Source organism: Sinocyclocheilus rhinocerous, unplaced genomic scaffold, assembly GCF_001515625.1.
Source record: "Sinocyclocheilus rhinocerous isolate Xijiao unplaced genomic scaffold, SAMN03320098_v1.1 scaffold437, whole genome shotgun sequence".
In the NCBI taxonomy this organism is placed as follows: Eukaryota; Metazoa; Chordata; class Actinopteri; order Cypriniformes; family Cyprinidae; genus Sinocyclocheilus; species Sinocyclocheilus rhinocerous.
In genome coordinates this window covers 269,427-283,772 of record NW_015633198.1, presented here as the reverse complement: position 1 = coordinate 283,772, position 14,346 = coordinate 269,427, and the positions used below count along the sequence as shown (strand labels likewise).

General features: G+C 38.2%; 1 protein-coding gene across 5 annotated transcripts in view; it reads right to left on the bottom strand.

Annotated features, from left to right (window-relative positions):
* Positions 1-3,033: 3,033 nt before the first annotated feature.
* The window catches only part of LOC107743925 (thyroid hormone receptor beta-like), a 120,381-nt gene continuing 109,068 nt past the window's right edge, over positions 3,034-14,346 (bottom strand). For 2 of the 5 annotated variants that reach the window (XM_016557378.1, XM_016557375.1), the window contains 4 exons: positions 12,578-12,664; positions 11,759-11,905; positions 10,211-10,469; positions 3,034-4,879 (listed from right to left, as the gene is read on the bottom strand). In XM_016557378.1, coding sequence (XP_016412864.1) covers positions 4,638-4,879; positions 10,211-10,469; positions 11,759-11,905; positions 12,578-12,664 — 735 coding nt within the window. In that variant the 3' untranslated portion in view covers positions 3,034-4,637. The remainder of the gene's footprint in view (positions 4,880-10,210; positions 10,470-11,758; positions 11,906-12,577; positions 12,665-14,346) is intronic. The other 3 variants (XM_016557379.1, XM_016557377.1, XM_016557376.1) reach the window with 2 other exon arrangements.

Genomic DNA, 14,346 nt, shown 5'->3' with positions numbered 1-14,346 from the left:
TCAAAACAACCCAATTGCTGGGTTTGTCCCTATTTTACCCAGCACTGGGTTGTATTTAACCCAGCATTTTTTAGAGTGTGGGCTTTAGGTTGTATTCCGACATCCAGTAAGGATCGCTTTTTGTGATTGGTTGTGCTGGATTATTATTTTTTTTGTTATTGTGATTATTATTAGATAGCATATATTAGTTGTCATTACCAATGAATCTGGAATGATGAAACACACACTAAGGAGAGATCATTAAAGAGAGATTGTTAAAAAACAGGACTCTGGTTTCTGTTTGAGAATGGTGAGAGATTTTTGAGAAAAGACAGTCTTTTGTTTCCTTGTTGTAAAACTGCTCAAAAGTGTTCATATTGTGCATATAACATGTAAAAAATATCTGCGGTCTGAAAAAATACAGCCTCTTTCCTTTACACCATAAATATCTTTATTTTTGTAGTGCGTTTGTGGGGGTTTTTTTGTTAGTTTTTTTACCTGTGCGCTCAGAGGAAATAGTATTGACTCCCAGCGTGTCTGAGCATGCATGTGTTGATCTGTGGCCAGGGTCCAAAATTAGCATTTGCCAAGAGCTGACACGAAGAAAAGACACAAAACTTGGCTTTGTCAAGTACATAAGACAATACACATAATGCATGATTTAAATCGAACTGTAAACACATATATTCTGAATCTCACACGTGTGCGAGAAATTCAAATCAAATATATACAAACTAATAAAATGAGTAAAATACAAATTTAGCCTGGGCATGTTTAATTTCTGAGCATAACTAAGGTGGTGAGGAGCTTGGCGAGGAGTAAACGGACAGGTGTGGCAAAGTATTCATTTTGGACCCTGGCTGTGGCCCATACTTCCCTCTTTCTATAACACTCTCTGCGAACACATTGATTGTCTGTGCAATGACTTTGAGTCTGTTGAATATCTACGCTGGCGTGTACGTTTGTGTAATCCACAACATGTAAAACCACTGGAGCAATTCTATTGCTTACAAAAGGCATCACTATAACAAAACACTAATTGAACATGCTCTGCGTTTTGAGGTGAGAATCTGAATTCATGTCAACAGCAAAAGAAAGAAAGAAAAAAAAACAGTTCTGGCGGTTCCTGATAATCAGTAGAGGTATGTGAGATTCAAACTCTCTTGCAGCACACAAGGATGTCTCTAGAAAGATTAAAAACTACAGTAAAAGAAGTAAAACCAGGCTGAAACAACAATCACAGACGCATCCGAAAGCATCCCTGTTTGTCGCAGGGTTGACCACTGACCTCAGCGTTTTGTGTATTTGCGCTCGTCAATCACCCAGACGATAACTGACAGCACTCCCGGAGGTATAAATCGGCAAACTCATAGCACCAACAAGTTCAAGCAGAAGCATTGCCTTGGTCTATCGTGTGACAGCTATAGAAGAGAAGAAGCATTCAGCTGAATAGAGTTGCATCCCTGCGGGTCAAAGGATCTAGCGACGGATGGGTAAAAACTCATGACCTCAAGTTCCTCCGAGCAGCTCGACACAAGACCAAACAGAGTACGGATTTTTTTATGGAGGTTTTTGGCACCTTAATAGAGGCATAATGAGCTAATGTTAGTGGCTGCTGGCTAGAGGCTATCTTTTCTTTAAGGGCTAAGAGTTGATGGAGATCAACATCTGAGCTCATCAAAAAAAAAACTTTTATGAATTTCATCATTACGTGCACTCTAACTGCGGTATCATGAAGGTCTGCCTGTCAAAAAGCTTTTAGGTGCACTAATAAAGAAACAGGATTTTACTCAAGGGCACAACCACCATCAAGACTGACATGCCACCTTGCCATTTTTATTTTAAGAAAACAGTTCTGATTCCAAAACCCAGCGAGCTGCTTTGAAAAAAGCATATGTAGGCAACAAAACAAAGGACGCATCACAAATGCAACACTGCCTTGGAATTTGGACAAAAAAAAGGTATCTTATGCAAGGTATAAGCTACACGATTTTAGGCCGACTCCAGGTTTTCTGGAGATCACTCACAAACGTCTGAAATGTGAGGCAAATCGGTGCTCGATCACATGAGCGATGATCGCATAGTGTGTGTTATCAAAGACGTGATTTGAGAGAAGCACAGATGTATTGTCAATGCCCAAAAAATGTTTAGCAGGCTAATTATCTGTGACTCAGGCTGCGTTCCACTCCACTTTTAAACACGCACTGGTGAACTTCCCTAAGCACGTCCCCTCGGGGGAATCCCCGCTGCCATTCTGAAGTGCGTTCCACTTGGTGAAGTGGACGAGGGAAGTTTATATGAACAGACCCGCCTCGACCCCTTGATTTTGACCGAGGGTGCGAGTCTGCTTCATATGCACACTTCACGGAGATTGTCTTACTATAGGGAGATGAGAGGGTCTGTATTACTTAAGCCGCGGTCACACTAGACTTTGAGCATGCGAAATTCGTTCGGACGGTGCTGCGAAAAGGGGTGGGAGCAGGATATGACATCATGCGCCAAAATATCCTCACTAGTCATTATTATTTTCTATTTAAAGGGTTAGTTCACCCAAAAATGAAAAAGCTGACCTCATACGTCATCTGCCCGGAACTGCTTCCATTTGCAACAGAGAGCGCAAGCTAGATTCAAGTGATTATTACGTTTTGAATATGGATATTTTTCTTACAAAAACGCATCGATTCGCTACAGGAGGCCTTTGTTCACCCCCCGGAGCCGATTAGCAGATAGGCTGTCGATTCATTAAATGATAAGCCGTTTCCTCTAAAAAGCTGTTTATTCATCGTAGTGAAGACTCTCCTTCAGTGACATTCATTCATAAAAAAAAATGGCCTCTGGTTTCATTTCCCACGTACTGCCAGACCAGAAGCGTTAGCTTTAGCCGTTACTCTTTTTCAGCTAATGGTTGCAGGCTTGCCTTCTAGTGGCTTTGACACTTCAGGCCGCTCCACAGACCATAATGCAACACGATTATGACGTCATCGTAGACCGCGTTTAATTTATCCCCACCCCAAACACCTATAGACATTTTTTTTTACATTTATAACAGCCCAAGCATACCAATATATGTATAGAATGCTGCACCAAACAAATTAATAAGGAGAAAAATGTAAACAATAATCTAACTCCATAGCGGATTTTAAGTGATCAAGGGTTTAGGACGTTCCAGTTCAGCCCGCCAGAAGTGGGCACTCATGCAACGTAATCAATGACATCCGAGTGAACGAGACGGAGGGAAGTTAGCGAGTGAAGGGCATAAAAAATGAACTGGAATGCAGCCTCTGAGTCTTGCAGCATGTTTTGACTGGAAATGACATCAGCGACGACCTACAGCCAATGAGAGATCATTCTCTGTATCACTTCTCATGCATGCATTTAGTAAATGATATGCTTTGTTTGAGATTCTTCCTAATGAAATATTGTGCAATGTGTGAACCCAGCAAATTAAAAAAACAGTTGTGTACACAGTGTGAAAGAAACTTTGAAAATCCTGACATTAGAAGGCAGTATAATTTTATGCCTACTGTTCACATGACCATTTTATTGCTCTGAGGTTGCTTTCTGGAATTCTCAGGGGTTTCTAAAAAATTTTCCAGATGTTTCTCCTAAAATGTCAGAGAAAACACGAGATACAAATGCACAAGAGTACAGAGCGATAAAATGAATGTGAAGAGCAGTAAGATGTAATATTACTCTGATTTCACTCTCAAGAGCAGCAGGAAAATTTCCCTGCAGGCACACAACGTCACAAGACGCTGATATTTGGTTAAATTTCGGTTGCGATGTCAGGTGACCAAAATTCAATGTCAATTCAATGTCTAATGTAAATGTTAATTTGATGTTCAATACCGACATCAGCTGACGGTGATATTTGTTGTTTTTAGGTTGTGTAACCAAAATAAAGTTAAGTCAACGTCAACACGATTTTCATTCTCAACCAAAATGTGACGTCAACCTGACGTTATACTGATGCCCTGTGCCTGCTGGGGCAAGTCACAATTTGCTTTCCATGTAGTGATCTTGTCTAGAAAACACAATTGCGATATTCAAGAGCCCTCGTTTGTCTCAATATAAGGATGTTCCTATTCGGTCTTGAAATGTTGTCTAGGTAGGCAGCTCACTTAGGGTTTGGATCAGAACTATAAACAATCTATGGCTTAATGTGAGAATGAAAAGACCTTTAGGCCAACAGATAAGGGACGTGAAAGGAAACCAAACATTGCGGTCCTCCTACGCAGTATGGTGTTCTTTGTCTCCTTTCTGAGGCCTGACGTGTGACACGAAACCCGAATGCATAGTTCATACATCTCCGTTAAGTGGCATCAAAGACTATGATCAGAAACAAAACAATTTAACATTGGGAAAAAAAAACTAGAGTAACAGAAAGCTGATTTTTCTTTTTACAAAGAGTGAAAGAAAAAAACTGTAACGCTATTCACATGTACCCGCTTTGTAAAAGGAATGGTTCCATTCAAAATAGGCCAGAGAGCTACTCCTAAAACTGTGGAATGAAATGACGCTCAGTAGTGCTAGAACAGAGTCATGTGACCGGGAACAGAGTCATGTGACCGGGAACAGAGTCATGTGACCGGGAACAGGGAGATGGAGTCTGAGGGAGGTCGTGTTGGTGGGAGCAGCTTGGCCTGACTGGTTGGCTGTCAGTCTTCGAACACTTCCAGGAAGAGGGGCGGAAAGAGCTCCGTGGGACACTCCACCTTCATGTGCAGGAAGCGGCTGGCATGGCAGGCACCGATCATGCGCAGGTCTGTCACCTTCATCAGCAGCTTGGGCCAGAAGTGAGCCACCTTGTGCTTGCGGTAGTTGATGTAATGTTCGAAGGCCAAGAGGAACTCCTCCTGACAGCGCTCTATCCGCTCTACGCTCGTCAAACCTGGACGATCTGTCGGCGAAATAAAGGGGAAAAGAGGACGGCTGAGTTTGATTTCAAAATGCATTCAAACCATTTAAAGGGATAGTTCACCCAAAAATGAAAATTCTGTCATTGATTACTCACCCTCATGTCGTTCTAAACCCGTAAGACCTCCGTTCATCTTCGGAACACAATTTAAGATATTTTTGATGCATTTCGAGAGATTCTGTCATTAATTACTCACCCTCATGTCGTTCTAAACTCGTAAGACCTCCAATTTAAAGATTTAAGATATTAAGATATTTTTGATGAATTCTGAGAGCTCTCTGACCCTCCCATAGACAGCAAGGATCCTTACACGATCAAGGCTCAGAAACGTAGCAAGGACATCGGTAAAATAATCCATGTGACATCGGTGGTTCAACCGTAATATTACGAAGCTACGAGAATACTTTTTGTGCGCAAAGAAAACAAAAATAACGACTTTATTCAACAATTCGTCTCCTCCGCATGACCTTATAGCGCCATTTTGGAGAGTATCACATACGTAAACAACGTATGCTGTTCTGTGTCAGCTGCATCATACGCTGTTTATGTTGTTTACGCTTTGATCTGAACGTAAACTAACGTATCCGCGTACATGTGTTGCATACGTTGTTTACGTATGTGATACTCTCCTAAAATGGCGCTATAAGGTGACACGGAGGAGACGAATTGTTGAATAAAGTCATTCTTTTTGTTTTCTTTGCGCACAAAAAGTATTCTCGTAGCTTTGTAAAATTACGATTGAACCGCTGATGTCACATGGATTATTTTAACGATGTCCTTGCCACGTTTCTGAGCCTTGATCGTGTAAGGATCCTTGCTGTCTACGGGAGGATCAGAGAGCTCTCAGATTTCATCAGAAATATCTTAATTTGTGTTCTGAAGATGAACGAAGGTCTTACGGGTTTAGAACGACATGAGGGTGAGTAATTAATGACAGGATTTTCATTTTTGTGTGAACTAACTCTTTAAATAAAGCAAGGGCTTGAAGGTGATGCCTTGTGATTTTATCATTATTTTTCCTATTCTATTTTGAGTCATTCAACTTCCAGAAGAAAAGTATGTGTAAAGACCAGCCTGCTGATAGCGTTTATTTACATGTTGTTTTAAAGGGGTAGTTCACACAAAAGTCAGAATTATCTTCCAGTGTATGGACAAACAAAACACATTTCTCAAAATATATTTTTTTATTTTCGACAGAAGAAAGTCTTACAACATGAGGGTGAGTAAATGATGAATAAAAAAAATGTGAAAATTTGAATGAAAAAATGTATGAAAATTTTGTGGTGAACTAACCGTTTAACACCCGCTTCATGTAATCATGTAAATATGCTGCAAATATGCCCACAAAATTTGTGTTAATCACAATTTGCACTGACCGTGTCCTACTTAAACGCAGTGTTAGGGAGTAACTAGTTACATGTAACAGTATTACGTCATTTAATTACAAAATAAATGCAACTGTAGTCTGTTACAGTTACTGAGAAAAAATGTGTAATTAAATTGTAGTTACTTTTGAAAATGTTAACAATTACAAAGGGGGTTACATCTGAATATTTTCACACACACAGGTTGGGTTTTATGGGTTCATTCCATAGGTATAATGATTTTTATACTCTACAAACTGTATTTTCTATCGCCTTACCCTAAACCTACGCCTCACAGGGAACTTTCTGCATTTTTAGATTTTCAAAACTTAATTTTGTATGATTTATAAGCTTGTTTCCTCATGGGGACCAAACAATATCCCTACAAAGACAAGGATTTTGAATATTGCCATCGTTGTGGGGACATTTTGTCCCTATAACTTAGGGTACACCTGAACCACACACACGTATATTCTATTGCCCTTCACCAACCCTACCCCTAAACCTACCCCTCACAGGAAACTTTGTGCTATTTCAGATTTTCAATAAACTCCATTCTGTGATTTATATGCGTTTTGAAAAGTGGGGACATGGGGTAATGTCCTGAAAAGTCACCTTCTCCTTGTAATACCTATGTCATACCTTTGTCATTATACAAATGTATGTCTTCATTTGTCACAAAAACGTGCACACACACACACACAGACAGACAGACAGACAGACACACACACAATTGATTTCTTTACCAAATTGCATTGACTGCTCTAAAATATAAGTAACCAATGTTTAGGAGTTTAGGACACAGAATATGCTTACTCGATAACTGTTTTATTTCCTATTTGGGTTTATGAATATGCTTTATCTCTAACAGTTTTTTTTTTCCATAGCATTGTTAGATGCCAGTGTTTCCTGTCATATCTATGCAAACATTTGATTTTAAAAACAGTATCATAGCTATTGAACTGTTTCTTGTTATGATTATGATTGTAAATCTGTATTTAACCTCAGAATGACCTAAAAGTAAAAAGAGGTGCTAAAGTCTGATTTTGTGGTGGCTGTGGTTTAAAATTGTGATGAAGGATTCTGAGAAATCTGACAGTAATCATTATTGAGTACTACTGTAAGGTTAAACCTGCCTGCATTAAACGTCTCAACCATTCATCAGAAATGTAAAAAAGTAATCAAAAAGTAATAAAATGTAATCAGTTACATTACTTCAATAAAGTACCGTATTGTCCCGAATATAAGACGATATTTTTTTCTTGGAAATACATCTGAAAAAACGCGGTCGTCTTATATTCGGGACAATACGGTAATTGAAATAGTAACAGTACATATTACATTTTAAATAGGGTAACTTGTAATTTGTAACCTATTACATTTACAAAGTAAACTTCCCAACACTGCTTAAATGTGGCCAAAACTGGTGAAAGACAGCAAGAATTAAAAATTAGGCAACTCTAGATTTCTGTACACAAAGTTTAAAAAGCCAGTCTAAAATTACTGTTTGTAAAACCCTGTTGACTGCCAGCTTTCAGTGGTACTGAAATGAATGAATCCAGCACATTCTATAATGAGCCTCAATGGCATAGAAAAGAGGGAAGTTTGGCCAGTAAACAACCACATTTTAAATACTAAACAACTGTTGCCTTCGCCTGACTGCAAATCTGTGCCACTAGTCTGCTATAGAAATTCAACACTTGAAAAAAAATCCATGTAGAATTAGAAGAGACCATTGCAATCTAGCAATTATTAGTTTTTGCATGACCAATAACAGCTGATTTGTTACAGTACTAGAAACATTCCATGTGTTAATGCAAAAAAAGAAAAAGGAAAAAAAAAATCAAAAAGACCTTTATGACACTAGTTAATTATCAAAAAATGACACTATAGTCATTGATCAGGTTCACTGGACAATCTGTTTAAACAGGAATCGATAACAGATCTGTACAGGACTGGACGTGGGCACTGACGTCTTTACCTATTGATCGGGACATTCTCAGTTGAAGTGTAATCCTGTTTTAATAGCGTTATTAAGAGGTTTCCCCTCAGTGGCCTGTGTAATCGCACTCAGGAACAGCCGCTGCAGCTGGCCTAATAGCTTTTAAACAGACTCCTGGTGGAAGTCATGGCTAGCATTGACCACCGGCATTAATCGCTCATGAAGGAGAGCAAAGACTCTGCTTTATGAGGTTCACCAGATCTAGTAGTTCATAAGATTTTTTCACCGTTTTAGTTATAGTACATCCTTCTTTAAGACATGCATGCTTCTCTCTCTGACTGCATTTGCATGCATAAGGATATTCGGAAACACTTTAGCATAGGGTCTAGGGCTGCACGATTAATTGAATGCGATTGTCATGCGCATTTTGATAGTAATGCCGGTTCTGTAATCAGCAGTAAATCATCATCACGTGCTTTCAGATGGAGCAGCATTTACTACACAGAGCCGTAGTTCACTGACAAGTTACGCCAAAAAATCGCAGACGATTTTATTGCGCGATTCTGAAATCGCAGTGATAAAGGCATTGCATTATTAATATACTTTATTTTAATGAAAATTATAATAATAAGAACTCCGATAAACCGTATATTGCCGTAGTCGTGTGTTTATTAGTCACGTTGAATCAATGAAAGCAGTTGAATCTTCGGTTTATTCAGCTGCAGCGATAGGCATTTTCTGGGTTTCTTCTGCGAGGCGTATTTGGAGTTTCAGCGCGAGAGCGCCCTCTGGCCTTTGGATGGAGATTTACTGCTGATCACAGAACCGTGCTTCACTGAAAGATACGCATGACAATCACAGCTTCTGTCGAATCGCGATCTCGATTCCATTTCGATTTATCGTGCAGCCCTAATAGGGACCAATTCTCACTATTAACTAGTATTATTAACATATCAGCTGTTTATTAGTGCTTATAAAGCACATATTCTGCATGACCATATTCTACATCCCTAATCATACCCAATACCTAAACTTAACAACTACCTTACTAATTATTAATAAGCAGCAAATCAATAGTTTATTGAGGCAAACGTTGTAGTTAATGGTTTGTTAATAATTGGACCTTAAAATAAAGTGAGATCAGATATTCTTATATTTATTGCAATTTGGTCATGTTTTGATTATGAAGGTGCCACGTAAATGTGCTTTAACCCGATTTACCATTAGCCAATATTTTGTAAGTAGAAATCCAAAGAAGACAACTATGAAAGCTGGTTTCCGCCACTGAATAAAAATAAAGGTAATTGCGACTTTTTATCTCACAATTCAGACTTGTTTTTTTCTCTCTCAATTGCGAGTTTACATCTCGCAAATTCTGAATTTTTTTCTCAGAATTGAAAGATATAAACTCATAATTGTGTGTTATAAAGTCAGAATTGAGATATAACCTGACTTTTTTCTTTATAATACACAATGGCCTGTTTATTTCACACAATTCTGAGAAAAGAAGTCATAATTGTGAGATACTGTATAAACGCTCTATTGCAAGAAAAAAGACAGAATTGTAAGAAATTAAGTCAGAATTTTTCACAATTGCACGTTTATATCACAATTCTGACTTTCTAAGCAGTATCTAGCAATTCTGTCTTTATATCCTGCAATTCTGATTGTATAATTCGCAATTGTGAATTTATAACTCAATTACAAGGTTATATCATGCTATTCTGAGAAAACAAGTCGCAATTCCCTTTTTTCTATTTTTGTATTCATCGGCGGAAATAGAATTCACAGACAACTGACATTTGCCTGCATCATTTGGAATTTTGGACCATGTAACATTCTTAGAACTTTTCACTGGAACAAGAAACTCATGAAGAAGAGCAGAGAGATGGAGATTTTTGCAATTATATTTAAAAAGGGCTGGTAATTGTGTGAACATATTTTACCCTAATATGATGGACAAGAAAAAGAATGAATGATTTGATTGAAAGTGAAGATGGCACTGACCGGAGGAAAGCAGAATCACGGCTTGCAGCAGCGCCACCTCCGAATCATCCAGGTTGAAGGAGGACAGCGAGACGCCCAGGTCAAAGATGGCGTCGGAGACCACGCCCAGACCCCCGTTCTTGAGCTGGCCCCGTGTGACGGCCATCTCCCCGTTCAGCGTCAGAGTCTCGCTCTCGGGATCGTATCGCACCGCCGCTCGCAGAGACATGATCTCCATACAGCAGCCCTTCAGCAAAATGATCTGGTCCTCACAAGGCAGCTGAACAAGGACACACATTACACATTAATCAGTCATCACATGTGCTGGTGTGTATCCAAACATGTAATCTCTTCTTTAAATGATTTAATTTCCTCACTTTGATGCATTTTTTGCTTTGATCAATCTGTTTTACAGCACATCGATACAGTGGCCGAGAGAGCTCAACGCGCTGCAACTTCAGAAAACAGCAAATCAAGAAAACATCTTCATCAGTTTGACAGCGCACAACACAAACCAATAAAGAAACACACTGCAAATACTTACAACACAAACAAATAGAGAAATGCGCAAGTAGCACAGACCACAACAAAACGAAAATTAACCACGTTTTTTTTGGCGTATTTATTACCATTTGTATAACCACAGTTATATACAAATACCAAAAGTATGGTTAGTGTAGTAACTCCGTGGTTAATTTGTGCATGGTTTAACTATAGTAACCATTTTTTGTTTTATTTATTTTTTATATATTAATCAGTGCTGTCAAACGATTAGTCGCGATTAATCGCATCCAAAATAAAAGTTTTTGTTTACATGATATATATGTGTGTACTGTGTATATTTATTATGTATATATAAATACACACACATGCATGTATATATTTAGAAAATATTTACATGTATATATTTATATTCTTATATATAAATATATTTAATATATAAACATAGCATATTTTTCTTAAATATATACTGTATGTGTGTGTGTTTATATATACATAATAAATATACACAGTACACACATATCGTAAACAAAAACTTTTATTTTGGATGCGATTAATCACGATTAATCGTTTGACAGCACTAATATTAATGTATTTATAAATTTTAATAGTAAAACCACAGGCTACGGTTAATTTTTGTAAAGGAAGTTGTAAAAGTAAGTTAGCCAGCTTACGTTTCACATTTACAGTAATTGTGTATTTCGACAGCTTATTTAGGCTAATAATATCCCCCCCCCCAAAAAAAACAAAACAGCTAAGGAATCGTATGATCAGGATGTTAAAATAAACAAAAATCTCAGCTTTCAGAGCAAACATTGATAAACATGTCCCAGTCATGTTCGTCACTTTGCGGTTCCCTCAAACCTTTCCGAAGTGGTCTCTTTGTTTGGTTGTGTTGTGAGCATTGCAGCGCGCGCGTGTTTTCAAACTGATGAAGATGTTTTCTTAATTTGCACGTGTTTTTTCATTTGCAGCGTGTTGAGCTCTCTCGGCCACCGTGCATCGACCCACATTGACCAACCGCTCAGTTTCATTCCCTGTGTTTGATGCATGGTACGCCATTCTTACCTCACAGAACATGGGCAGCTTTTTGGCAAAATCCACAACACGAGTGATGGCGGGGGTGATAATTTTTGTAAACTGACTGAAGGCTTCGATGTCCACTTTGCTCCCCTCTGGTGCGTTGACGATGGGCGCAGAACCGATGTCCTCGGGCTGCAACGACAGGAAGGGGAGGGGCATCGAGCTCAGTAACACAGGCACTTACAGGAAGTGGACAATCACAGAGACGAAGGTGTGACACAGCAAATCCTCATTCCCCTCTAAAGCACGAAGAAGGCCAGAGTACAGCAAGACATCATCGAAACAAGAGTGAAGCCCAGTTATTAAGAGGGAAAAGAGGAAAGATGAGAAACTTAAACTAGAGGAAGATCAGAGCAGAGAAGCGTCTTTGATATCTCCTTCTGTGGGGAGCTTATTGACTAGGGTTATCCACTGATATTTTAATGTTATTTTTATTATTTTTTTAAGATTTGTGCCCTTCTGACCAGAAAAATGTGACGTGAAAGACAGAGCAAAAACAAAACAAAAACAAAGCCAGACTGAGGGTCAAATGAAGACTGGGAGCTGAGTACAGCACAAAACCAGCCTGATGTTCCCCTTTGGCATTAGTCAATTATTCAGCTTTCCTCTTCTGTGTACACCTTCATTCTGACACAGCGAGCAGAGAGCTACACAAACACGCCAAACAAATGCCTTAAGCATTCAGCAAGTTGATTTATTTAAGAAAAAAAAAATCGTGACAGAAATGGAAGCAGCTGAGAATTTGAGAGAGCGTTTCTTTTGGATAAAAACATAAATAAATGTGTTTGCTCTGCTGGTTCTTACCTTGGCTTCCTTCACCCCCACTGCACTCTGGTCAGAAGTACAGAATAAATTACATGTTATTTCATTAAGTAGCATTGCTTCCTCGACCTGTTGAGCAATCAACAGGGATCGTGAAGTTTCAATGAAGAACCCGAGTCAAGTCAACTACAAAGAACAAGTTTAAACTGGACAGGTGAGAGTGCAGACAGAAAGTGACAGTGAGATATTAAGTTTGTGTGGAGTTTCCATGGATTTCCAGGCTTTAAAATAATCTTGCATTACGCACGGAATAACTGCACAGAGATGTCTTTGATTTTTTACTGTGAAATGGTTTAGGAAAACTAATTTTATGTTCTACTACACAATGTATGAAAATTAGGACTAGGGGATTTTGGCTTTTTTTGTGTTATTTTTAGCCCTTTGACAAACATTTCATGCTATTCTGAAGTGGCTTCACAGTCTGTTCAAACAGACACTGGGCTTCATGCATGATTGAAAGCTTTAAGCAGCGTTGGGCAGTAACTACCGTACTGTCCCGAATTTAAGACGATGTTTTTTTCTTGGAAATACATCTGAAAAAACGCGGTCGTCTTATATTCAGTGTCTAGACTTTGACATGTCAATAATACACCCACAACACTAGGTGGCGCCAAATACATATAAAACGAGTGTGCCATGAAATACGTAATGTAATGCGTGTTGTAAAGATCGCGAGTAAAAACAAAAGCAGAAAACCTTACAGCTGCATGAGTCGTGACTGTCACGTTAGCCTGATGGGACCAAACTCCCTTTGTGATTTTAAAACGTAAGACAGTACCCAGATTTGAAGACTACAGTAAGATTTAACTTCTACTGTTAATAAGATTTTGGTAGGCTACTATTAGATGGATAGCCTAAATGTCCTAATTCAGATGGGCTACCTGTTTTTTTTTTATGGTATATCAAAAAGTGTATTTGGTTTTTAAAAAGCCTTTTTCCAAAAGGTACATCTGGAAAAAGGGGGGTCGTCTTATATTCGGGCCAATACGGTAGTTACACGCAACAAAATTACGTAATTTAATTACAAAATAAATGTAATTGTAATCAGTTTCAGAAAAAGTAATTAGTTACATTATTTTAATAAAGTAATTGAAATAGTTACACTTTTAGATTTACATTTACCTATTACATTTCCAAAGTAACCTTCCCAACACTGGCTATAAGGTTTGTTAAAACCATTTAATTCAATGCAAAAACTTCTGTAAGATTGTTTTATGAACAATTAACACAAAAATTAATTCTGCGTCACGTGTTTCATGAATGAGGTCCATTTTCGCTATATATTTAAAATGTTATTCAAAAAGGATTATTATGGACCAATATACTATAGTGATTAGCAATATTTACATACATTTTTACTGTAAATTGACTTCCGAGAACATTTTTGAGCAATGTTAACAAATCAAAGAGTTTTGAAGCAGACGGCAATTAATTGAACTTGCCAACTCTAATGCATTATTTCTAATGCATAGAGTAAGTGAAGTTTAATTGAACTTGTAGTGTTACCGAACACAATTTTTAAAAAATTAACTTATGCTGTTGTGTCTGGCTGCTCATACAGAAAGACTGCAATTGCATCTGGTTCCTCTAGTGGTTTAGAAAACACACACTTCAAATCAGAAAAGCTATTGAACCAACTATATCTTAATGCTGTAACATGCAGAACTGTAAAGTAAACGTAATGGCCAAATTAAACATTTGACAGTGATGAAACGCAATTGCAAGCATTTTAAGAAGGCAACTAAGCGTCT